At 40.1% G+C, this 26,732-nt stretch overlaps 2 protein-coding genes across 8 annotated transcripts in view; both read left to right on the forward strand.

Annotated features, from left to right (window-relative positions):
- The first annotated feature begins 122 nt into the window (after positions 1-122).
- TRPV1 (transient receptor potential cation channel subfamily V member 1) lies at positions 123-25,489 on the forward strand. 5 transcript variants are annotated; one of them, XM_075032842.1, is made up of 19 exons: positions 151-378; positions 1,302-1,497; positions 3,567-3,882; positions 4,408-4,574; positions 4,876-5,028; positions 5,424-5,564; positions 6,041-6,339; positions 6,968-7,144; positions 7,372-7,536; positions 7,818-7,913; positions 8,513-8,583; positions 9,275-9,440; positions 10,174-10,240; positions 10,655-10,971; positions 11,561-11,688; positions 11,932-12,047; positions 12,609-12,765; positions 24,407-24,490; positions 25,383-25,489. In XM_075032842.1, exons 3-18 carry the CDS (start codon positions 3,581-3,583, stop codon positions 24,471-24,473), a joined length of 2,589 nt encoding a protein of 862 aa, XP_074888943.1. In that variant the 5' UTR covers positions 151-378; positions 1,302-1,497; positions 3,567-3,580; the 3' UTR covers positions 24,474-24,490; positions 25,383-25,489. The 5 variants fall into 5 exon arrangements, with proteins under 5 accessions (XP_074888946.1, XP_074888943.1, XP_074888941.1 ...); XM_075032840.1 differs by lacking the exons at positions 24,407-24,490; positions 25,383-25,489 and adding an exon at positions 13,978-14,291; XM_075032845.1 differs by lacking the exons at positions 1,302-1,497; positions 24,407-24,490; positions 25,383-25,489 and adding an exon at positions 13,978-14,291 and having other exon boundaries at positions 123-378.
- Positions 25,166-26,732, forward strand: part of TRPV3 (transient receptor potential cation channel subfamily V member 3) — a 22,627-nt gene continuing 21,060 nt past the window's right edge. For 2 of the 3 annotated variants that reach the window (XM_075032847.1, XM_075032849.1), the window contains exon 1: positions 25,249-25,491. The gene's annotated coding sequence lies outside the window, so the exon portion shown is untranslated. Of the gene's footprint in view, positions 25,492-26,732 lie in introns of all 3 variants that reach the window. The other variant, XM_075032848.1, reaches the window with a different exon arrangement.

Raw genomic sequence — 26,732 nt, forward strand, 5'->3', positions numbered from 1 at the left:
ACAACTGTTGCAAAAAGCAATGGAGTACTGCTGGTAAGAAGGAAATAACATCTTCACAAGAAATGCAGGTCAAGGAGGCTGAGGAAGGAGGCATCACAACTCAGAAAATGGCAGAAAGCTCCCGAAGTGTGTACATCAGAGCACAGTAAGACTGAAATGAGCTGGTGCCTGGAATGGGAGAAGAGAGAGAAGGAGTATTTAGCAAAAGGGACCAGCAAGAAGCTAGAGACTGACTGAATAAGGGAGACCCTCCGCTTATCCATATAGTTTTTTTACTGAGTCTCTGCTTTGGAAATGGTGAAGAGTTAATCATAATATTGAATGAGATGCTCTGCTCAGCAAAGCTCCAGGAGCGCCAGCTAAGGACCTCGCTTATTGGTAATCTATACTTATGCATCAAAAAGAGGCATTTTACTTCTTTTGAGTACAGTGCGGTAGGGTGTTTTAAGTAGTATAATTAGTTTGCTATTAAATAGGCAAATAGATTATTCTTTTATACATATATAGATAGATAGCTGGCAAGACTAGAAAGATAGTTACCTTTTGCAAAACATAAACCAGCTAATTTCATTGAATAATTTCATAATCTAACTCAAAACCTCAGGAGCTAGAGGCTTGGAGGTTGATTCTAGCCTAACAGCTACAGCCTATCAGCTCAGCCTGCTGGAAAAGCTGTTTCTCTAGATTAGTTTCTGGCAGAAAGAACTTACGTAAATTACATATTTAACAATATGTGACAGAGTTCTTAATTTTTGAGCGTGTTGTGTCCATGCTGGATTAGAGAAGAATTTTTTTTCCTAATGCCATTAATATTTAAAAGCTGACTGTTAAATATATATTATTTAAATAAAACACAGTAGGAACATGGAACGATAGAATGGCCTTAGGACCTTCTGTCATTGGTTCTCCCTCAACTCTCTTTGGAATCAGCTTATCTTAAAATTATTTGGTGGGGCTTTACAGCAGCCACCTAAGAAAGATGTCCAGAAAGATGACTGATGTCAGAGAAGAGCTGTGGCATATTTTACAAAGTTTTGTAAATTGAAATGAAGCTGTGACCCACAGAAACAATTGTTGTCTGGTGGTTTGGCTTTTTTGCAAGCTTGAGTGTATTTACGAAGAGGAAATCTGGAGAAGAGTATTCCATTACTAAATGCAATTAAAGGGGAGGAAAAAACAACAGCAACTTACTGCAATTCTTGTAAAGAGCTTTTCTAAACTCCTGGGAATAGAAGCCCATGATGCTTCTGGTTCCAGAATTGTTCTTAATGATCTTATTACTGTATTCTCTGTTCTTCTAGTGAACTTCCCTTGATTCTAAAAATCGTCAGACACATAGGACACTTTTGCAGACAAATGAAGTGGAGAAGCAAACTCTGAGGTCTTTTCAGACCAGGCACCTTGGAGGAGGAATACCCAGCACCAAATTCCTATAGATCAGAGGGTGTTTACTGAGACTGGACTATTTTGCTGAAGATAGGATTTTTTGCAATATTTGTAAGTTCTGCATGTGTATTTGAATAGCATGGTTGTTAGTTATTTGTAAACTCTCTTTTTATCGTAAGTTGTGATGTGTTTAGACATTCTATCAAAAGTATTTCCTTACCTCATTTATTGTACCAAACTTCAATGTACATAGGATTCAAAGAGTTCAAGTAGGTTATGCACTTTTTAGGATAGATAATATTTTAAAGATTTTTTTTTAAAGAATCCTTCCACATAATTTTGAAGGTTATTTCCCATGCAAATTCATACTCATGAGGAAATGCGGCTTCGTCTACATTATCAAAGATATTACCAACAGGGTTTAGAAACAAAAGCACATAAAATGACTAAACTAGCTTTGAGCAAATTGCCAGGGAGACAGGATTGAGTCTATTCTGCGGATTTTAATATTGCACCTATTCTTTGGAAAATAAGTGATTCCATCTTCCATAGCCATCTCTCTGATGTTTTTGGCTCAATCCACATTAATTTAAATAGGACAAAAAATTAAAATTATACATGGCTGTATTCCTAATGTGTTTTACTCGATTTTTTTATAAAAAACTATTTTTATAACTTTTTCACTGAAGTAAAATTGTTCATCTGTATTTTTAGTATCATATTCCAAATGGAAATACTTTTCTATATATAATTTCTTATTTATAGAACAATTAAGTTAATAAGATGTTATTCTTTCAGAGTGATTCTAAGGACACAAAGAACTTGAAAGGTGAGCTCAGAGGACATAACAAGTTAAACTGCAGTCATTAGTATTTCATCTGTACTACGCTGTTTTGCTTCCAATACCCTAAATGTGCAAGTTTGCAAATTGATGTGTTATTTACACATATATTGTGCAAAATTATAGAAAATGCAAATGCCTGACAAAAGTTTTGTTCCTATCCTACTTGCACAGGAAAATGTAAGTGACCCTTAATGTAAATATTAAGTAGTCCCATAGAACTGAAAATCTAGCTTTAATGTACAATGTAGGTTTGCAGACAATCCCTCAGAATATTTTTGTGAAGAGAAACAACCTTGAAGCATGTTTATGACATTGTTTTCACACTGAATATACAGAGAAGATTACTGACCACTGTAATTTGGTTTATAATTGAAGGCTTTTTAAAGATTTTGTAACATTCTTGTGCTCAAAGCTGTAAGGTTTCCAAGCAATCTAGGATTTCAGAGTATGTTTCTAAGGCTGATCAGCTGTCTCTGAAAGCCAGCTATGCAGCAGTTCAAATATGATGCATTCCTGTCTCCGCTGCTGGAGTTTCAGAATATTTTGCATTCAGTGGCATGAAGACCACCATTTGTCTGATTAAAACAGTTTGATAAGAAAGCAAAGGGAAAAAAAAAAAAGTCTATTCTACTTTCAGTGTAGTGTATTTGTTAACTTGTATCAAATTCATCGTGGTTGTAAATCAGACAAAATCAAGACGTGTGGTATTACAGTCACCTCTTATCTGTGGTAATCTTTCCCTTTCTGTTTCCGTATCTCATGTTTGAGGTGACACTCATCTCTCAAGAATCACATGCCCCAATTTTCATCTAGCGCTGCTGTAACTCTGGTAAAGCCATTAAGTGATAATTTTCCTATATGCAGGAAGCCCTCTGCGCTTAGGATCACTGAGATGTGGTTATGGCACAAGCGGGCTTTTTTCACATGCCTGATATAATCCTGAGAATATCTTGTGGCATAACAGTGGCAAAACATAAATTAGAAAAGAAAAGCAGAGATTGTTCAGGCATTAACAATGATTGGAGAAGGATGAGGCGCTAGTTTTAAGCAGTAGTCAGCTCAGCAGTGAGGTGACTGGCAAGCTCTGCGACACTCTGGCTTGTTTTCTCCACTCTGAAATGGGTAAGGGCAGTGGGGACAGTAGCAAACAGCATGGAGGCAATGACCTACTAAACTGTTCCAACGCTGGGCATAGTGAATATGTGTCCATCTGTCTCACTTCTGGAATGAGAGCAACCAATCCCTTCCCTGCTGTTTCTGGAGAGTAGTCCTAGGCAAAAGGGGACTCATGGCCCCGTAAAGTGCTGACTTGAGGTGTTTGTGTCGTTCTTCACAGACTTCCTGCTAACCATGTCTTCCATTCTTGGGAAGATGAAGAAATTTGGCAGTTCTGACATGGAGGAATCTGAAGTGACAGATGAACACATGGATGGGGAGGATCCCATGCTGGAAACCGCTGACAGCCTCCAGGGTACACTCAGCACCAAGGTGCAGCCACACAAAAGCAACATCTTTGCAAGACGTGGGCGGTTTGTGATGGGGGATAGTGACAAGGACATGGCTCCCATGGACTCCTTTTACCAGATGGATCACCTGATGGCTCCTTCTGTCATCAAACTTCATGCCAATTTGGAGAGGGGGAAACTTCACAAGTAAGTTTGCCTTGTAAGATTTGGTTGTAATGAACACTTTGAGAGCTGCAGACCATGTTTCTTAGAGCAGCATTTATTCTCTCTGCAAAACCGTGCCCATTTTTTTCAGTTTCACTATTTTCTATGCCAAAATAAGGAGCGTTGCGTCTGTGAAAATAGCTGTTGTCTCTTGGCATCTCTGAAAATTCAGTCCATGGATATTTTGCCCAAAATTAGCGGTAGGGCTTAATTCACTTGCTTGAGACTGTTCAGTGAGTGGACATCAATCAGAATGAGAATATGGGATTGCCTGGCTCCCAGGCCTGCAGTTAGACTGCCATACTTCAACAACTTCTCAGCAACAGATGCATAGTTTTATCAGGACAGTTGCTTGCAGACTTTGTTGATCTTGTAGACTGCAGATCCATCTATACTATTCTGTAGCGCTTACTACTTCACACAAGCAAATGAAAAATAGTATTCTGGTAGTTTATAAAAAGTCTGCTAAATATCTGTCTTTGAGTAACTGAAATTTACCCTTGTTAGGCTCCTATCTACAGATTCCATCACAGGCTGCTCAGAAAAAGCTTTCAGATTTTATGACCGCAGAAGGATCTTTGATGCTGTAGCCCAAGGCAACACAAAGGACCTGGATGATCTGCTGCTCTACCTTAATAGAACCTTGAAGCATCTCACAGATGATGAGTTCAAAGGTACCCTATAGTGTCACATACCGTAAGTTGCCCTCTTCTTCCAGTAGTGCTCCTGAGATGAAAACAAAGAACTGTAATTTTAATTGTCTGCAGAAGGTCCTCTAATAGCTAGTACTTCCCTATTGATTGAGCAACCCATTGATTGTAAGGTTACAGGAGAATTCAGAAAAGTTGAAATTTTCTTTGAAACCCTGAATGAGTTTTCTTGTCTTTTGAAAAGAACCTCATTAATTCCTGCATGCTGGGAGTAGATGGTAGGTTTGTAATCACTTCTATACAGCTGCAATTTTTTGCGTTACAGAGCCAGAAACTGGGAAAACCTGCTTACTGAAAGCCATGCTGAATCTACATGATGGGAAAAATGATACCATTCCCTTACTGCTGGATATTGCAAGGAAAACTGGAACTCTGAAAGAGTTTGTTAATGCAGAGTATACTGACAACTACTACAAGGGTAAGAGAAACAGTTGCTACAGTGAATACTCCTGGTGCTAAGACTGAAGATAAGGTTAGGCAGGGCTCTCAGACAGTCTTCTGCATGAGGCCTTGTGCCTGAGGATGCAGTACCCCAAAGTTCCAGTGTGTGATTAACAATCAGTGCATTTGTGCTAGAGCAGTGTTTTGTTAGTTGCAATATTCTGCCATTTTTGATATACAATGATTTAAGAGCAAGTTCAGGGAACTTGCATTTGCTGTCTGTGCCATCTTTTTTTGTTAAATTCTAGAGCTTTTCAGTCTGCAAAGCTCTCAGTTCCACCATCTTACAAGGAGCTGAATGAATTGCAGTGCCTAAAAGCTCTCAGTCTGTACTAAATGTTGAAGATTTCTGTCTGATGAGTGTCTCTGTAGGCCAGACTGCACTTCACATCGCCATTGAGAGAAGGAACATGTACCTGGTGAAGCTCTTGGTCCAGAACGGAGCAGATGTTCATGCAAGAGCCTGTGGGGAGTTCTTCAGGAAAATCAAAGGGAAACCTGGCTTTTATTTTGGTAGGGGTGAGCACAGTATGGGCTTTATTGACTGAATTATCCTAGCATTATCTGAAGTGCAAGCTGTTAAATAATCCTGTTTATGTGGGACTGGAGGCTCAGAACTACCAGATGGGCTGTTCCACCACTCTAGTCCAAATACTTACTCCCAAAGGCTGAGATTATAAAGAAACACAGTCAGTAGCTGGTTGTGTTCAGCGTGAGCTTGGTGTCTGCATCCCTTTGTTTTCGGGGCACTGTATCCTTTGAAAGGTTGTAACCTTCTGCTAGCTGTCCTTTCAGTGCTTTTTTAAGCACCATGTTTCTGTGATGCATTTAAACCAAAGAAAATGTGATTCTAACAGCTATGACAAGAATTGCTGTTATATCAGACAAAGAAATTCACCTCTTCTCCTCATGGTGAAAGATGAAAACAATGTGATCTTTCTGTTTATGTACATGTAGTAATGGGCTTTCTTCCCATTGCTTGTCCGTAGGGGAGCTGCCTTTGTCCCTGGCTGCCTGCACCAATCAGCTCTGCATTGTGAAATTCCTCCTTGAGAACCCCTACCAGGCAGCCGACATTGCTGCTGAGGACTCCATGGGCAATATGGTCCTGCATACACTGGTGGAGATTGCAGATAATACTAAGGATAATACCAAGTTTGTTACCAAGATGTACAATAACATATTGATCCTTGGTGCCAAAATTAATCCAATCCTGAAGCTAGAAGAACTCACCAACAAGAAAGGGCTTACTCCATTAACCTTGGCAGCCAAAACAGGGAAGATAGGGGTAGGTGAGCAAATGTGTTTAACTGTCCCACTACTGTATCACATTATACAGAGTACATGCAAAACATTTATGTAGGACAGATTGTATCACTGCTTATTGTTGGGCCCTTTTAGTTAAGAGGAACTGATCCTGCAGTTTAACATGCAAAACGGCATAGTCCTTAAAGGCTACAAAGTGTGTGTGTGTGTGTGTCTGTGCCCAGCTGGCATTATTCATATACCACTGGTATGCAAGGCAGCCCACGTGGAAACAGAAAGTGAGCCTATGCTATCATCTGAACTACTAGAGGCCTTGTACTTTTGACTGGCTGGTATAACTTGCCTTCTGACAGTCCCCATTCAAAATGACTGCATGCTCAGAGATGTGTAACATACATCTCTGTTTTTCTCTTGCAGTTTTGAAACAGATAATGGTGAGTTGTAAGCAGTATTTGTATTTCTCGTTCCCCAGCATCCAGTGAGAAAATTAGTTTTGTTTACTTCAGACTTTGATCTCTGCGGTGGCTCAGTGGGTTGACTTCAGCACAGTTAAACTAGGGAGAAATTAGCCATCCTGTCATGTGGAGATACTGAAGAACTAGAAGTCCGTTAGCACTGAAATGTTGGCTGTATTGTTCTTTTGCAATTAGATTTTCGCATACATCCTCAGACGAGAGATCAAAGATCCTGAGTGCAGACACTTGTCTAGGAAGTTCACTGAATGGGCTTATGGACCTGTCCACTCATCTCTTTATGACCTGTCCTGTATAGACACATGCGAGAAAAATTCAGTGCTTGAGATTATTGCCTACAGTAGTGAAACACCAGTGAGTATGCACTTCCTTGGCATTATATTCACAGGCTGGGGGACTGTTCAGGAAGAGCTCCATGTTCCACACAGTGCATCTTTTGCCTCATTTCTGTAAAACAGCAATCTCCCTTCCTGAGTTTAAGGGTATCAGAGGGAACATTTACTGAAGATTAATATAATTTGCTGTTTTCAATGCCCAGTACATACTGGTCCCATCAAGATTCTCGTCTTTCTTCTGCTCAGAACCGTCATGAGATGCTGCTGGTGGAACCCCTTAACAGACTGCTGCAAGACAAGTGGGACCGGTTCGTCAAACACTTATTTTACTTCAACTTCTTTGTCTATACCATGCATATCATCATCCTCACTGCAGCTGCTTACTACAGACCTGTAGAGAAGAAGGAAAAGGTACGTTACTCCTGTCATGTATCAGGGGACCCACCCAGTGCATGATATCCCAGATCTGCCACCCATTTGAATGTGTGATCCTAACATCAGAGTTTTCTTCTTTCCTGAAGGTAGGAGGGAGATTTAGATGTTGCTTGCTTCCCGGTCTTGTCCCCTTGCTGCAGCACATTCAGAAACTTAACCTGTTCCCCCAGAAATGTGGTTGCTTTCAGCTGCTGGCAAGGCCAGGTCTTTCCTATCTCCTGTTCTGCTGAACTTATCTATCTTCCTGTCTTACACAGCCTCCCTTCACATTTGGTCACAGCACTGGGGAATATTTTCGAGTGACTGGAGAGATCCTGAGTGTTCTGGGAGGTCTTTATTTTTTTTTCAGAGGGGTAAGATATTTGAAACTTTTCCTTTTTGCTGTTTGGGTAGGTGTAGGAAAGAATCAAACATGCCTTTCCTATTCATTAGCATTGGCTGCTAAGATAATCCATGTTTTAGTCAAGAGCTAAAAATCTTTTTCCTTGGCCTGATTAGGAGTTCTCAGGTTACTAATGAGCTAAGATACAGTTTTGTCTATTGTATAAAAAATGATCTTTAGAAGTCAATGAGCACCTGGGCAACTAGCCAAAGCTTCAGAATGGGGTATTGCAAATAGCCAGGCCTCCATTAAAGATTACCTGTCTTAGCTTAAAGTCCCCCTGCTTCCTCTTGGCAGCCAATGGAGAGTGCACAGGGAATCACAGGTTTTCAAACCAGTGACTGAATAGGTTGTTGTCTTCAAAAGAGACACCAGATGTAAGACAAATCAAGTGTTACTGGAAGAGTCCTCCCTAGATCTTACACCACTGTTGGTTTTGAGCTATTCTTTGAAATGCTTTATAGCTACCAGCTCCCTGGTACAGGTATCAGTGCTTAGTTGATGCATTCACATGGGATACTTAATCCCTCCTTGGATGCAAACCTGGTCTTCATTCCCATTTTTTTTCAGATACAGTATTTCGTGCAGAGGCGCCCGTCGTTCAAGACGCTGATAGTTGACAGCTACAGTGAGGTTCTTTTGTAAGCTTCAATATCTTTGATTGCATTTCAGCATGGAACAGATGAGCGTGTGAGATCTGTAGCTTTGGCTGAAGCCACTTGTAATACGTAGATGCTTTGCTATAATTTCCTGGGTCCTTACAAAATACTTGCCAGTGGATATCATAGCACTTGAACAAGTGAGTCTGGATCAGTAACCTCCTTTGGAGGTAAAGCAAATGAAGTGTCTAGAAGTTCAGTGACTGTGTCATGCAGCAGAGTTAGGAATAGATCTCCAAGTTGGATTTGCAATCGAGTGTATGTGTTAGATGTGCAGAAGTCCTCCCATTCCTATAGGGAGCTTTGCCTCTCAATAATTTGGGCCCTTTCTTTTCCCAGCTGGAGTGCAGCTAAACAGGGCAATTTCATGGCTCTGCATAAAGAGAGGGAGTGCTGAAGAAATTAGTGTTTTCAAAGACTTCTCTTGCCTCCAGTCACAAGGAAGAGCAGGGATGAGAGTACAGAAATTTGTATATGGGGAAACTGAGGGGTTTGCAAGAGGAACTGTAGGATTTGAGAAGGGAAAGAATGAAGGGAAGAGAGGAAGTGTCTGCCAAGGCTCCTTTGTGTTTTGGAGAATCCCTCATTCTGCTGTATACCTCATGGGGCTCCTCTGTTACCACCATCTGTGGCCAACTCAGCACTCTGCATTCAGACCATGCTTGTCTTTCAGCTTTGTCCACTCCTTGCTCCTCCTGAGCTCTGTGGTGCTGTACTTCTGTGGCCAGGAACTGTACGTGGCTTCCATGGTCTTCTCATTGGCCCTGGGCTGGGCTAACATGCTGTACTACACCCGTGGCTTCCAGCAGATGGGCATTTACTCTGTCATGATTGCCAAGGTCAGTCCAGTGAGTGGGTGATGAGGCCAGCAGAGTGCTCAGATTAGGAGACTGCTGCCAACAACCCCATTTGCTAGATAGAAGTCACCATATCTAGCTCCATGATGCCACTGGGAATTCTCATTATCACTCTACTATACTTGGCCATTATTTTCCAAGTGAAGTGATACAATTTATGTAGAAAAACCTCCTGCTTCTCATCCATACATTTTGTAGCAGTCTCAATATTACTGTTGTAACCTGCCATGCTTCAAAATAACTACAGTTGGATAGGCATGGGTGAAAGTAGATCGAGAACTGTGCAGACTGGTCTGGTGTGAAATGGCACGGCTTTCTACTAGCTGGAAATTTCTTTAGGTATAGTTTAAATGTTACCAAACAAAGCAATTAGCTAAGAGGCAGTAGCTGGCTAATAAACCTCTGTATACAATGTAGACAGCTAGCCCGAGAGGGGAAGAAAGATGCAACTGCCTTAATGTGGTTTATACTCACAAAGATGAAACTATTTGGCATACATATGTCTTGCATATGTGTGTAAACTGTTGCATGAATAACAGAGGAAAATGTTTTCTGTATTAAAGTTTATCTCAACAGGATAAACAACAGTTTAATGCACAAACAGCCAGCTCACAGCAAATGCCTTCTTGAGGTGAAGCAGTATTTTCTACCAGTTTTTGTTGCAGTTTATATTCAAGTTTTAGCAATATAAAAATACTCTGTTTCCATGTTACAGATGATCCTTAGAGATTTATGTCGCTTCATGTTTGTCTATCTAGTATTCCTCCTGGGATTTTCTACAGGTAATATCATACTTGAAGTTACTTTTTGTTATTTTAAAGAATCTCAGAATTATTTTTTTTTTCAAATGGCTTAGACTTTGTTTCCAACTAAAATCTAACAAATTAACCTAATTACAAAAAAAAAAATATTTTTCTTCAGAATAACAATTATGTATAGTAATTTCATACAGCTTTTCATCCCTGGGTCTCAAACTGCTTTGCAAAGCTGAATGGAAAACAGTCATCCTGTTCTATATAGATAAAACTCAGATAACACCTTCTGAGAGGGTGTCAGTTATGGGGAATATTTTATAGAGCAATTTCACTGAGGACAATGCACCATGAAGATAACATGTGTTCCCTTTATGCTCATTTTCATTGCTTGCAATTGAATTATATTTTCATCCTGCATATGTGATTCCTCTTTTGCAACAGCTGTGGTGACTTTAATTGAAGATGACAATGAGGGGCAAGACACAAATAGCTCTGAATATGCCCGGTGCTGCCATACGAAGCGAGGCCGCACATCCTACAATAGTCTGTATTATACCTGCTTGGAGCTTTTCAAGTTCACTATTGGGATGGGGGACCTGGAGTTCACAGAGAACTACAGGTTCAAGTCTGTGTTTGTCATCCTTCTGGTTCTTTATGTCATCCTTACATACATCCTCCTGCTCAACATGCTTATTGCACTGATGGGGGAAACTGTGAGCAAAATTGCACAGGAAAGCAAGAGCATCTGGAAACTCCAGGTACATTGGTTCTGTGAGGCTGCTATCCAAGAAAGAGAGTTTGGGGAATCATAAGAAATTTCATAGAGAATCTTTAGGAACTGACATGTTTCTAAAATAACAGGTCACTGCTGCTTTCTGATTCCCCTGAACAGTTCCTAAAAAAAGTATATTAGTTCCTTTTCCATGCATATTTGATGTTTTGCCTGAGCGTATGTAGCCAGTGTTCCACAGATGTTCAGAATTTAAGAAAAGAAGTACTGTTGTAATTAGACAGAATTATTTGGGCTTTTGATGATAGAAAATTCTGGTCAGACTATGAAGACAGGGATTATGCAAGGGGAAAAACAATCTTTACCAGAATCTCAAAGGCACATCAGTTTTTGTTTGAAGTAAGAAAGAGAACTTCATAGTTCTAATCACAGGGCAGTAATTCAGCATTTTTAATGACATACTGACAGAGGGTGATGTTTCAGAGATGGTTACCATGCCTGCTCTAAGATGGTGAAAATGATAAAAGTTCAAGGTTTTTAAAATGAAGGCAGAATTCAGGATTTGTATGACTTTGAAACAGCAGCCTCTCAGTCATCTGCTTTCTTTTACCTGGTAGAGAGCCATCACAATCTTGGATATTGAAAACAGCTACTTGAACTGTGTGAGGCGCTCATTCCGGTCTGGGAAGCAAGTCTTGGTGGGGGTCACACCTGACGGCCAAGATGATTACAGATGGTGCTTTAGGTAACCTGTTTGTATGTCAAATGAACAGTCTTTTGTAGACAAACAACATCTGGTAATGGGAAGCAGAACTTTCCCCCTGAAGCACTCTAAAAAGTAGTGCACTAACACTGTCTACAGTAGTCAGCTTAATCTGTTTTCTGGGTCAGATGTGAGGCTTGAGAGGTGGCAGTTTGTGACGTAAACCCATCTGGAGTTGTCTGGTGATCCTTAGACTAGATACTGGTTTTGTTGTTCTCTCCCCAGGGTTGATGAAGTGAACTGGTCCACATGGAATACTAATCTGGGCATAATCAATGAAGACCCTGGGTACTCTGGGGACCTCAAACGAAATCCCAGTTACTCTATTAAGCCTGGCAGAGGTGAGGGTTTCAGGGACCTAAATCCTAGTGTGGGCTACACACTGCTGATAGAAGCAGCATCAATCAATTGTTAGAGGGCAGTCAGGTTTATGCATTTAATGACAATGGCAGTAGCTAAGTTAATGGCATTTTCAGTCAGCACAAAATGTAAAGGATTAAGTGGGCTCATTATTCATATAGTAGTTTTACTCTCTGGAATAGAAGCCCCATAGATTCATCATTCTGACTGGAGATTTTACAAGGCAGATAATATGTGTTAAATCCTGAGGAGATGGAACAGTGTACGATGGCAGCCAGATAGCCAAGGAATTACTTTGGAGGCCCCAAACCGTATAGTTTGGGAGCTCAGCATCCAACACAGAAGTATTTAACTGTACGATCCATCTATGCTGTACTTGCCAGCTGAAATATGGAAAAGTCATGGAACAGTATGGGGAAGAAAACCACAAAGCCCTTTCTTCCTGCTTCTTTCTTCTTTCATCAGCTTCCTATTTAAACCACTTGTATATTTTCTTCTGTTTCTGTGGAGGGGAAAAAATTAACTATTCCTTTCCTTTTTAGTATCAGGGAAAAACTGGAAAACGTTGGTTCCGCTTTTAAGAGATGGAAGCAGGAGAGAAGAGACTCAAAAACTACCAGAAGAAGTCAAATTAAAACCTATTTTGGAACCTTATTATGAGCCAGAAGATTCTGATACATTGAAGGACTCACTTCCAAAGTCAGTCTAATCTTATTTTATTTTTTAAGTTAATTCTTGTTGCCTATGTTGGTCCTCACAAGCAGGGCAATTAGAGCACTTCATTCATAAGAGCAGGGATTTTTGGAAGAAGGTCAGAGGACTTAGGAAATTGCCGTGTGCAACGATTCATTAAGTATGCTAAATAAACTACTTGTTGTTTAAGCTGATGTCTTCATGGTTATTGTTAATATAAACCAGCGAGAAACTGTCTATACTACTTGGTTTATATTTACTTGGCTAGATATTTGCATCCAGGCTGTCTCATGAAGTGTTAGGAACAGTTCCCATAGTTGGGGGAGGGGGTTGGTTTTGTTGTTTGTGTTTTTTTTAATAAATAAATACATTGAGAATTTCCCACACTTCAGAGCTTTCTGTAAGGTAGCTAGCCCTTTTCTAGTGCAGATTTTTTTTCCAGTCTTCATCCATTTCTTTTACTCTTTGAAAGTACTCTCATGCATTTCCGAGATCTGAGCTGACATTTGCATTGTTAGCTAACAGGAACTTCACTAAGTTTTGCAAGTTGGTGCAAGTGGCCAGTGATGGTGGATATTCTGTTGATAATATGAAAATAACAAAAGCGCTTATAGAAAAATTGTTATCACTCAACACCCTGAACATAGTGGATTTCATACCTTCTGTCTGCTTTTAGATTCTCTTTCTTTTAAAAAGTATTTTTGTGAGCAGCTACAGGCCCTGATTTTGTGGCTTCGCAACCTCAACAACTAACAAACCAAACTATCATAAAACTGGTGAAGGACTCATAAAAGAGCAGTAAAAATCACCCAGAGCCCAGAGATATATTCCTGTGAGGAAAGTTTCTTGGAAAGCAGATAAATAAATGGGGAAACAGTGAAAGAATACAAAATAATGAATGATCTAGAGATGTTATTCTTTTCTCATACCACAAGAACAAATACAGTCTGTGAAATTTTAAAGGTTGAATAGTCAAAATCAATGAAATAAATGTTTCTCTTACACTGTCTGAGTAAACTCCAGAATTCACAGTTATTGTTACTGAGGCTAAAGGCTTAACAAGATCCCAAATTTGACATTTATTTAGATAACAGATGAACTTTGCACAAAGTAAGAGATAGTGGTTATAGAGAATATATGTTTCAAAGGTCAGATGTATAATAATGTATAACAATACTAATCTTGAAATCAGAAAGTTTTTGTTCTTTTCTTTGACAGCAACAACAGGAGGAAAGAAATCTGGTGCTGCAAATCCATCTGGCTGGATTTACAGAGAAAATCAGGAAAAATATCTGAGAGAGAAAATAGGCAGATGTTCCAAAACTACAGATAGGAGCCCTGAAAAGAGAGGAAAGAATAGGAGGAGCTTTGGCATCCTCTTGAAAAGTGGCTGGACAGAAAGGAACTAAGGATAAATTTGTCTTATAGACAGCTGGCCTGATATTTCAGTGCTGGACCTGTGCAGCTGTGTTGGGCAAGAAAAGGTAAATTGTTTTACCTTTTTTCCTTGTTATGTATCACTAAAGCACGTGGGCATTAAAGGCTGTTAAGTCTAAGTACAGCGTGTATATACAAGTATCCTTAAGCCAACAAGGTTTTTAACCATGGGTTTCAGTTTGAGCATGTGCACTGTTTCTGTGGTTGCATCTGAAGTACAGTTGTGCTAAAGCGCTTCTGTGAAATTGGGCCAGAGCGCGCAGCCTTTGCCAGGAAAAGCCCGTCGTGCTTGGCCTGTGATGCAGCCAAAGACTGTGGTCAGAGAACATTCATATGAGTCATTGAAGTCGGGAAGTGGTACGCTGGAGGGGTCAGTTGCAAATTATTGGGAAAATTGGAAATCAAAGACATAGTAAATTGAGCCAGCCTTTGAAAGATAATTTTCATCAATACATCCTATAATTTTTCTGCATTCATTAAGATACTGAAACATTCACTATTCTTAAAGAGAAGCAATTAGTATATTTACATGCAGACTGCCCTTCACTGCTAACAGTGTTAGATGAAGTTTTGGGTTGTTTGACGTCAGTTCTTTTACTGGGGATGGGATTTTTCACAGTGCTTCTTTCTCATAGGGTACTACCGCAATGCATTTCAACAAAATCTTCAAGCATTCAGCTGCTTTATTTGAAATAGTAGCACCATCTAGAGGACTAGTAATTCTTGTTTCTTTTGTTAACATCATTCAGGGCAAATGTAATTTTATTTCCATAGAGTTTGTAGGATATAAACAGAAAAACTTGCCAAAGGATTTGAAAGAATTGCTTGAAACAAATTGGAATTTAAACTCAACAAGCTCCCTGTCTCTGGTGGACAGGGAAACCACAAAAGATGTTTAAGGTAGGCGTGTTCAATTTCATACCATTACAAAGGTCTATCTCTAAACACTTGGTAGCAGTCTCTATAGGTTCCACTCAAGACTTCATTATGCTCCATGCTGAACATGGCAAGAGACAGTCCACATGTAAAACAAGTACAGCTAAGTAGGCAAGACAGGCTGAGATGATGAAATAATCTATTATTAAAACTATTAAGAATAAATGCAGAAAGTGGCTGACCAGAAAACATGGTTGATTGTCTCCATGCCTTTGTGTGCCAGGGTAAATTTATGCTTGAAAGCACACTAGGATCATGATACAGCTGGAAAGCATTCATGAAATTTCTGTATTCCCTGTGAGGGATCCTTTTCTCGTTATTATTAGCCCGGGTAGAGACCTAATCCATTGCTTAAATTCTGCTTTGATTTACATCAAGTGCCTATCCAGAAGGATTGGTCAGCTGCCCTGGGTAACCTGAACAGAACATAGACCTCTGCCTTTCTTTCTGTTCCAACAAGATTACAAAGGCTGCAGGGGACTTAATAAAAAACTGAAATGCTAGAATTCAGAGTGAAAACATGTATCAGTGTAATGCTGTGGTTAAAAATGTAAATGCCCTATATTTGTGGGATAGGGTGGTGCTGGTGGGTTTTTTGGTTGCATTTTTTAAATCCCTTAGTCTTCTCTGGAAAGCAAACAAAATTATCCCACTTTTCTAGAGTGAGTTATTATTAACTTCCCAGAATTTCCAGCTATATCATCACTCAGATACTGCCACGGGCAGAAATTTGTTTCCCACAGATGGGGAGGTATAGCTTGGCAGTGACTCCAACCTGGTGTTGCACACATTTATTCAGACTCACCTGGCCAGGGCTCTGTTTGCCACAGTTTACTTCCTTCATCTTCTTTCCACCTAGGTGCATAGAATTGCCTTTGGAAATGAAGGTGCGTCTCTGTTCAGGCAGACTGGGTGGGATGCCTACAGGGGCCATACATACTTGTTCTGAAGGGACAGAGAGCACAAAGACTCACTCTCACCGTGGAGGGCTGCAACTAACCCCCAGGGAGGAGAGGTGGCTTGTCAGGAAGTATTTGTCCTTTAAGAATATCTTTGTGAGGACCAGCACCCTTCTCCTACTGCTAGACACCTCCACTGACTGAGGAGGAGCATGGCTCTGCAATAAATTATCTTTACTTGGGTTGTTTTGTGGAGGTTCTGCTCACCTTGGCAGACATATTTTGCATGGTCTTGCAGAATCCATGTCTTGAGAACTTGGAGAGTTTTTTAGTTTGAAGTTTGCATAATTATTTCACACTGAACATGGTTAGAAACAGCACATGGTTCCCATGCTATTCTTTGAGGCTTGCAGGTGGTAAAATTCTGTCCTCTCACAGTTATTAGTCACATTAATTTGTATCCACACTAAGTGCTTAATATGAGATGATCAGGTTCGACAACTGTGTATATCCACCAGCTCCCAATAACCGCACTGGTGCAAAAGAAATGAAGGGTGTTGATGTGCTCACCTCCTGTCTGTGGGTGACGACTGTAATTAGCAATGACTGCAAATGTGTGTGGGAGGAGAGATAGCAAGAAGAGGTGAGCTGGATGGAGGTGAGTTGGGCTACACTTCACTGGGAGTTGAAGATGGGCTAATGAACATGTGGAAAAGCAAAAACACGATCTCAGTATTTTACAGCATTGCCATACCTGAGATGCAACTTGTCTAGTCACTCATGTAAACTGAACTGTTGTGTCTTTCAGACACTGATAATTTCTGAATTAGTTGAGAAAAACATACATCCTACCTGAAAAACTTGGAGCCACACAGCCTGTTGTTTGTATGTGCTCATTGTGCCTCCTGCAATAGCTGGCATAGGAGTCTGAACAGCCCTTGTCCTAATTAAACATTAATGTTAATCCCTTCTCATTGGTAGTTTTTAGTGGGGTCCACAGAAGACACCAGGGCCCACAAGAGGGCCCCCATGCCATGTCTAGGGATGCTGCCTAGTCCCTCTGGGGTACCCCGTAACTGACTTGCCCCAGGAAAGCCCCTTCTCCCTCTGATGCAACTATCTTGTTTTGCTGCCTCTGATCAAATTCATTATGCAGAATCATACTTATCTTTGCCAAATGCCAGCTAATCCTGTCACTCTTCTGTGGCGTCTCTATCACACTAGCACATTACTTAGTCATGCACCTTTTCTGGAGTCTTCAGTACTCAAAAATGCACAAGGTGTGTGCCTAGCAAGTGCTGCAGTGCTACAAAACACAGGGGATCCTGCCAACCCCATAGCCTTAAGGGATAAAGCCAGTGGACTCAAATTCTGATGCTTGAAGTTTTCAGAAATTCCCATCAATAGGAATTTTGTACAGTGTTTTTGAACAAACTGTTGTGGTAAATCTTCCAAACTCAAAAAAATCCATGTATATTAAAAATCCCAGATAAGCTTATGTTCAGAGCAACCCACTGTCAGGCAGTGTCTTGGATATTTAACACCAGCTTGCATGTTTTGGTGCATTAGAGAGAATCCTCTTGCAGTGAAGGATACTTCTTACAAGTCTTTCTTGCTCCATTAGGCAACAGGCATGGATTTACTGGGTTCTGGGAGGATGCAGCATAGACATCCTGGGTGTTCTTGATGTGGTTATAGGGCTCCAAGTGCTTTCCATCACCCACACCATGCAGACTGGGATTACTTCTGACTCTGGAATAGTTTCCACAGAGAAAATATGGACCCAATTTCTGCTAAATCAGATGTTAAACTGTACAAAGCATTTTAAAATACATGGTGGAGAGTGCCCTGTTTCTCTGGGAAGGAGGAGAAATCAACCAAGTTACCTCATTGAACTTCTCTCTTTCTGGTGTCTTAGTGATACTGCGGCAGAGCTACATCACTATTAGTAACACTTCCTGTTTCAGTATGCAGGCAATGAGTGGACATGAGGAGACGTGAACATTTACAGACTCACCGACGTTTTCAGACTTCATCATCATCCAGAAGAGTACTTCTTGGTCATTGTTATAATCGGCCTTTAAAATCAACATTTTAGTCACCTGAATGTTGGTATGAAAACTCATGTCACCTGGAATTGCCATGTCAGCTGGCTGCTCCACAGCCAGCGAGAGCAACTCCCAATTACAGGAACTGGAAGGAAACATCCTACTCACTCAGCCAGTAAGAGCAGTTTTAAGCCATGTCACTAAGTCAGAGTCATTTGTTTCCAAGCTGATATAGTAGCTTTAGCCCAGACAGTTCCTTTTACTCCAAAGGAGAATGCAGATAATGAAGCACCTAGGGAAAAAGGATCATGTCCTCCGTTCCTGTTAGTCAGAGGGGGAAAGCCAGGAGTGTTCAATTGGCATAGAGGAAGACGCGAGGAAGACATGGTCCCTCATTACCAGAAAGATACAGAAGAGTGGAGTTTAGGGCTGGAAATAGGTAGAGGTTTCTCAAGAGACTGATTTGCAAGGACAAATGGAAACAGTTATCTATATCTTAGCTAAGCACTGAATAACAGAAAATTGAAGCATTGACAAAGAGAGGAGATTATTTGCATAAGAAAAGGATTTTTAATTAGAATAATGGGTTAAAATTGAGTTAGGGGAAATGTATCCTGAAAAGGTGATCTTTCTATGGGACACATACGATATGTGTCTGCCCAAAGAACTCCCTTTGGCAACACTGGAAGTTTCAAACCTCAGCCCACGTAAGCAAATATATCCAGTGCCATCCTGACTGCAGCAATGGGGGACCTGCAGGTTTTAGCTCTCTTATTTTGGGGAACCAAAGTATCTGAGGGTTTATTTCAACTGGTAGATGTTCACCTTCAATTCTGGTTCAATTATTTCCCAGAAAGAGCTTGACAAAAAGTGGAAGGGACCTGCAGGGACTTAACAGTTAGTGAGCGTCTCATGTGCTGCCACAGTTGATGTGAAGTTTAGCTCTCAGTGTAAGACCCAATAGTGGGTGAGTTTTTGTTTCCCTCATATTTTTTACAGGTCTAACCAGATTTTTGGGGGGGGGGAAAGGACTATTCCTTGGATTTAGATGGATGAAACAGATACAAATCTTTTTCTTTTAAAAAGGGACGTTTGACATTCTTACAAGACTGAACTATTAGTTCAATCTGAAATTATTACAACATTAAGATTTCTCCCCAGTTTTGGTGATCACCCTCCAAAGACTACTTGAGTCAGTGGCAGTACAGACTTGAGCAAAAAAATGTACCATATAGGTGGGGCACGCTTTCTTCACAGTATACTCCTTGAGGCATTTTCATATTGCTTAATTCCCTTGCACTGCTAAGTGTTAACAGAAACTATGCACCACAACTGAAGATTTACTGCGGGTACAAACTCACGCTGAAATAGTTGTGGAACAACCCTAACCTAGTTGGGACTGTGAGGCTCAGAACAGCCAAGTGGAGTTTGTGCCTTGAAAGACCTCAGTAAGTGTTACATATTGTTTTGCACAGGAGACATCGGACCCCCCTGGGTGACTGTGAACTGAGAACCAATAGAAGTAAAAAGTGCCCATCTCATGGTCTTTAAACTGGTTTTATTTTTTCCTCAAATGGAAGCCTCGAAACGTTGCATACCCATGTGAGCCTCCGCCACAGACTGTGCACAGTCTGACCTACACCACCAGCAGACAGCATATGCACACAGGACAGGGACAAGAAGAAGTACCCAACACCCGGCACGTCTATAGAGTGATGACTGGCAAAGGTCTTTGTAGGTCTGTACTGCTACTTTTTGCCTTAGGAGTGGCAGGGGACTCTAACAGTAGCACAGATGCAGGAAAAGAGTGACAGAAGCATTCTTCCCATTGCTTATTATTATCCTATGCAAATGTAGTCCCCTGTAACTTTGCCAAGAGAAAGGATAACTATGACCTGACATCAAATACTGATACCACTTACATGAAGTGGATTTCTACTGCACTTATTTCAACTCATTGAAGATTGAGCCCACCGCTGCATAGGGAAGTGGCCACAGGTGCAGGAGTTAGAGAAATTCAGGTGGAAGTGAGTGCACTATCAGGTGGAGAAAGAGGATAGATAATAAGGGAGGAAGAGAGGCAGCTTTGTTTCTTTGGCAAGGGGGGTGGGGTGGAAGTTGAGATGTAGGATCAGGCTTATCTCTGTTCTTTTGTTCTCTTAGTGTATTTATTAGCGTAGCCTTTGTGAGGTCTAGCCGTGGTTCAGCAAGGCACTGCTAGGCTAGGTGCTACTCAAATGCAGAATATAAATGTTCATGTTCCCAAGCTTAGCTATGAAAAGGAAGACAACAGCAGAGAGAGACTGAGTGTCATGAGCAGTGTTACTCATTGTGATAGTCAGGGGTCTCAGGGCAGCAGCAGTACTGTAGCTGGAGAAAGCTGCTTGAATTGGGTCTGGAAAATGTAATTTGGAGGAATAGGAAATAATTAGGGTGCCTGGCTATTGGGTAACTTTGAAAGTCCCAGCAATAATGCTATTCCTTCAGTGCACCAGGCTCATCTCCCTTTAATTTTTTTGCCTGAGCAAAAGAGTAAGCTGCATAGTGACATAGTTGCAGGGAATATACTTGTGATGGAGGCTCTGGTAACTCTTCTCTATCCTTTTGTGAATGGGACTGTTCTTTTATGGCAGGAATCTCTGCAGAATAAAATCTCCAGGCATGTATGTTATGCAAATGTGCATAACAATATTGCTAAAGAGGCTGACTTGTCCCTGCAGTCTGGACTGTACCAACTGGTAAGTGATATACCAGTATTTTCCTGGAATTATTTTCTACAAGGCTGTCTCCTGTTAGGTGATAGTCAAACACTTACAGGCTAATTCATTTCTCTGTTGCTCAGCTGCACAAAACAATCTCTTATCTCACAGTTTATGAGCATAATATTTAAATATTTGCAAGTGCTATTCAGTTGTCTGGAGCCATGTGAAAAGCTCTTCATGCATGTGTGTAGCAGCACACAGATAGGATCCTAGAACGAGTTTAACTTTGAGTGGAGGAATGAGGAGAGCATTATATCGGAGATAATGTCGCTGAAGCTGTGTACTTAAAGAGCAGTCAGGAGTATGCTATTTTGATTCTGCAAGCTGTAGTCTCTGAATCTGAAAATGTTTGTTACTAGTTACTTGGGATATAGCACAGTGTGTGTGTCCAAAAGCGTTAGCACAGTAAAAACAAACTCAGTACAGACTTCTGCAGATCTTCAAAGTCCCTTATTTTTCACCCCTCAGAGTAAGCATAGCTAAATAAATAGTGAGAAATAGAAAATGTTGTTTCAACATAATCTATAAAACAAGGAACAATTTGGTGAAAAGTCAAGTATAATTATTAAAAAAGCCTAAATCATTTACAGAACTGACTAAATATATCTCTAAAATGGGGAAAGGCTGACATGCATATTAAAGGAAGATTTTTTTCATCTGGGATGATACTTGTATTGAAATATTGTGAAAACAGAAAAGCAACCTTTAAAAAGTGATATGCATCTCTCTGAATTCAGATAGATTTCAATGTGATTACAGACTTCCATTCTTCTGTAGGGGAGAATGAGAGACAGTTACACTGATTTATTAAGCAACATTTTTTTGCATTATTTTTCCCTTACAAAGTTTGTGTAAAATGTCCTGTGAAGGTAAGTGCTAAGGATCAAGGTCAATCTGTTGATTTAAGATGGGATGACATATACTTTTTCTGATACAGTATTTTCTGGGAACATAAAAAAGGATCTGTTGCAAGGGAGACAACTGACTGCTTATCATAACTGACTGAAGAGAAATCAGTAACACAAAATCTCTCAGTGCTGGGGACTGAATATGTACCAAAGAAATCTGACTCCTAAAATCAAGAGTTCAATATTAGCAAGCAAGCTGGTAAGATCAGGAGAGCTTTGCCTTGCTACAGCATCATGCTCTGTGGAAATGCAGCACTTGCACTCTCTTAAAACAGAAGATTGGCAGCAAAGCACCCTTTCTGAGCTCTAGTTGGGGTAGCACTGTGACCATACTGCTGTGACTTTCCTATTCTCTCCTACTTCCTTCTCTCTATGTGGCTAAAAGTTAGCTGGAAAAACTATGGGAAAATGATAGTATCTTATCTGTCTTATCAGACCTTACAGAAGTACATCTTCATGTGGTTTTTCAACATAAACTATATTACTAACATTAAATGGATACACATTCTTTTAAAACCATAGTCTCTGTGGGATATCTTGTGGATTCTTCCCACAACAGATCAACAACTCTGAATCCTTTTCCACAGAAACAAAGAGAATTTAAATGCACTTTTTTCCACAGTGAAAAATCATGAAAGACTCTTGTGAATCAGTTAAACACTATGCTCAGGGGAACTGGGCTGCTACTGGTAGTTGGCATGCAGAGTGTTTTAATACTTAGGCTGTGGATTATTTTTAAGGAGCTTGGGGAATGGAATGCTGACAATAAGTAATTTACAATTATCCTTGCTGTTACTTGTTAATGCTAAAAATGCTTTTTAGACAATGGCTTTTCCCCTTAGTGTCTTAGTGTTGGGGTACTGAAAATCACAAAATTAAATATAAAATCTGAATAACTTCTAATGCAAGTTTGACTGGGATCATGTCACGTATCAGCAGAACAGAAAATGCAGCTCTGACTCGATGTCAGATGGCAGATCTCCAAATGCTCAATCCCTCCCATCTGGGGTTTCCTTCATCTTGTTCGTTTTAGTTGCTAGTGAGTCTAGCACTTGCTAGAAAAACAAAATAATGAATGCCAAATAGGGCGTCTGCTGCTTATTCGTACTGCACAGACTATCCAAAGCTAATGTTTTCAAGTAATTTTTCATAGGAGATGCATGCCTAGTTATTAATGTTCCTGACCTTTGTGGCATCTCTGTTAGTATCTGAAGCAGCTGGTAACTGTCATAAAACTCTATAAAATGGTCTGCATAGCCATGAGAGAGCCTATTGCAAAACCCTCCATGGCTTCTGAAAAATGCTAGCCTTGTCAGAAATCTCAGGGTGGAGCAGGTCTGTGAACATAAAGGTTAAGCACGTTAATGATTAAAAATATAAGAAGATGTTTGCACAGATGTGACTTACTGTAGTTCTGACTCTCATTTCCTGACTCTTAAGTCTGCCCTTAAAAATAGCTCGGTTCAGGCTCACAACACCTATGTGTAGCATGTGACGTTCTTCTCTGTTTTCAGGAAGATTAGCTAGAAACAATCTGGGCTCATGTTTCCTAAATCTGACAATTGCACAGAAAAGGCGACACAGGTTTAGTGAGTCAAGGCTGTCCTCATAGTGGAACAAGAAGCTGTTAACACAGAACAGGCAGGATAAAGTGTAACTCTTGTGCAGGTGAACTGTTACAGCGCATACAGTCTTCTACACCTTTTCATAGGCACATTTGAAACAGGGCTCTGACTCTCTTGCTGAAGCTTGTCCCAGTTTTTCTTTTTGGATAACTGCCACTACATTATAAATAGACCACACTGCTAGGTCCTGTATTCTGCTAAACCACACAGATCTGGGTGCTTTCAGATATAGCTGCTTTCTGAGTTCAAAGTACTGCTTGCTGCCAAACTCATTTTCTCTCCTTAGCAAAAGAATTTCTTAAGTGGTCTTTTGCTGTAGTTGATATGAGAGTTAAAGCAAGAGTCCTCAAATGCACCTTCACCCAGATTTAATCTAACTTTGCCTATTTTCACATTTGCATCCTCAGAGTGACTGCTATTAAACAGTCTCTCTCAGTTTGTGTTGAGAACTAAGCTGATGTTCTCCCAAGCACGTTTAAATGGCAGTATTCAGCCTTTGTTCCAGGTTGTTAGACCAGCAGCTACAAGACTATCAAAGCAGCTGACTCTAGATTGTTGCATATTAGTTTAGGCACAGTCATTTGACAAGATGTGAACAACCTTTCCTGGTACAGAGTTTGGAATATATCATCATAAATTTGTGTCAGGCAAAGCTGAATGTGTGCTCAGCGCATCCAGCCAAAAGTCTCCCCTTATGCCAAATCAAACTGGCCTAGGCACGGCCCGTTTCACCATGCTGCTTGTGGGAAGCTGATTCATTACCAGAAACAGCATAGTGCTCCTGGTATTTCATACAGTGGATCTGAGGCAAATGTAATACCCAGCAATCCTGTTTTTAAAGATACCTACTTGATGAACAGGAGGAGTTTACCTGCAGTTTGTAGATATATTTTTAAAGCCATATTCTTCAGATTAAAATGTCTGGTTCTGGGTCTTAGTATCCTAAGATACTTCATGGTTTTGTTTCCAAATTTTCGATCTACCTCCTACCAAAAAAACCCCAAACTTTACTCTTTCTTCCCTTGTCTACAGCTGGAGAAAGATTCCTGTTTTGCTGGCCTGCATAGTTCCCCTTAATTCCCATCTATTATTCAAGTAAAGGAAAGACCAACAGCTGTAAGTACCTCTCTTAAGCTTCACTGCAAAGACATACAAGTTTTAAACATACTATTTCTGGTGATAATGGAAAGACTCTATAAAAAGAGGAAAAGAACTTATGGTCACGTTTCTGGCATGTCCCAAAACAGAAGTCTGCATTAACCATTGCTCAACAGCTCAAAACTAGCAAAGCTGAAAAATGCCATTCCTTGTAGTTGGCACAGCAAGAAGTAACACCAGTACTTTTTATGCGAAACATGCCTGTTTGTATTCTCGCAGACCCTAAGGGCACGCATTCATCAAAAACTATTATAGATAGGGAAAGATCTAAACACGCCCACCATGTTTTCACTGACATTATCACTGTGGAAGTGTAAGATTTTTCTAAGGCCGTTTCTACTTTTTCAAAGAAATAGCAAAAATTTTTGCTTTCTGGAGCACTTAGCATGATCATTTTCTCATTTTTTGCTTTGTGCTTTCTGAGTAGTTCCATAATATATAATAAACTAAGCATGACATAAAGGGATGTAATTTACAACCCAAATGCATGTGCATAACCATTTGCTTTTGAAAACAGTATGTAAACTGCAGAGCAGTGATTGTTTTAGATATTCTACTGCTGCCATTAAGTCATCTGTGAGCGACTCAGCTTTAGTAATATTTCAGTATATAATTATTGCGTGTGTGTGTGTCATCCCACTTTGGCAGCTATGAAGTAAAGAGTTTGTTGTCTAGCAAGTTTCTCTCTGCTCCCTAATTTCAGATGTAGCAAACCCGGTAAGGCTGCAGCACTCTGGCACTGTACTTATCTGTGCTTTCCAATAGCTGAGCAAACTGGATGACTGAAGAAGGGTGGTTTTGCGTTTTTAGGATAGTTTTGAGCTTGAATATAATTTTACTCATTTGGCAGATTATCTTCTTCAGATGTTGTCGCAGTATCAGTGGGCACCTACTTTGAACTTCACTTGTACAATTCTGAGGCGCCTTGTCTATACCGAAATGCAAGTTTCGTAAGCAGGGTAAGTTCTCTGGGAGCTTCTGTGGGTGTTTGGTGTAGGTGTGATGCTTTTGTAGAGAGTGAAATCTTCAAGAGACAAAAAACCTATCTTTCAACTGGAGAATGCTTTTCTGTTGTGCTTGTTTCTGGTTTTCTAATTTATAAATCTGTCTTTTTCCTGAGCCATACCTCACTAACTCCTTGGGCATTCAGAAGTGAAGAAAGATAGACATAATTTCATTTGTATTTTCAGCCTGATGCACTGTTACACTTCCTAATTTCTGTGCCAAGGGGATCCAAAATATACCATCATACAAGCTAAACTTAAATAATACATTCACCTTCCACTGAAAGTTTCTGTAGTGACTGTTGAAAGTAAAATACCTAGCCTAGTAGAATAGTTTTTATTTCAACTCAGTAAAATCTCTTTTTTTTTTTTATTTAATTCAGAGATAGGCAGGTAAATAATCTTAAAGTATTTTCCTCAGGGAAAAACACTGCTTTTCACAAAGTCTTTTTAAAATTTCTGTTAGTAAAAACCTTCATAGGAAAGAACAAATTTCTCACCAAGAAGAAATTTACTTTCTAATAGCACCTGATGTCTACTAATGCCCCTCAGAAGTTTAAAAACCTTACAGAAAGATGAAACACTTTCTATCAAGTGTAACTTTCTGCTGATAGGATTCATATACCATAAATAACGCACAAAAGTCAAAAGGAAGGTTTATCATCTTTCCCCTTGGGGAGGGGATTTCTTTTTTTATGAGCTAGTAAGAATTAGGTTGTAGGTGCTGGAAAGCGTCGTAGTCTGTGCTGTGGATGTTTGAAGGATTCTGTGAATGAAACAGCTATTGGTGGTCACTTCCACTCCTCTGCCCCTAAGGAAGAAAAGACTTTTGACACATGATATCACCGCTGAGCGTTTCTTCTGATTTGTAGGATTCTCTCTTTAGCCACTTTGTTTATAGTGTTATTGAGCTATAGAGATATAGATATGTATGATTTTTCTTGTTCTCACATGAGGTGAGTCTGTGATAAGGTGCTGCTTACTGTAGGAGTGGTGGAGTCCTGTTCACCATTACAGATAAATGCCCTTTTCTTGTCCCCAGCACACTGGAGATGAGATAACAAGTCCTCAATATCCTCAGAATCAAAGTAATTCTTAATACTATCAATCAATGCAGTATTTTTGTCTCACTGCCCGTTTCAAATAAGCCACTTCTTTGATGGCCTGTAAGTAACAATTAACTAAATAATGGGAGT

The sequence above is a fragment of the Buteo buteo genome, chromosome 7 (genome assembly GCF_964188355.1).
Source record: "Buteo buteo chromosome 7, bButBut1.hap1.1, whole genome shotgun sequence".
NCBI classification, from domain to species: Eukaryota; Metazoa; Chordata; class Aves; order Accipitriformes; family Accipitridae; genus Buteo; species Buteo buteo.

What these genes read in the sequence shown, in the direction of transcription:
- TRPV1 (XM_075032845.1), top strand. Translation starts at nt 327, where the DNA reads ATGCTCTGCTCAGCAAAGCTCCAGGAGCGCCAGCTAAGGACCTCGCTT. An exon ending in CCTCCTGGGATTTTCTACAG is followed by an intron (nt 10,241 to 10,654) that starts GTAATATCATAC and finishes CTTTTGCAACAG; the next exon opens with CTGTGGTGACTTTAATTGAA. An exon ending in CTCTATTAAGCCTGGCAGAG is followed by an intron (nt 12,048 to 12,608) that starts GTGAGGGTTTCA and finishes TTTCCTTTTTAG; the next exon opens with TATCAGGGAAAAACTGGAAA.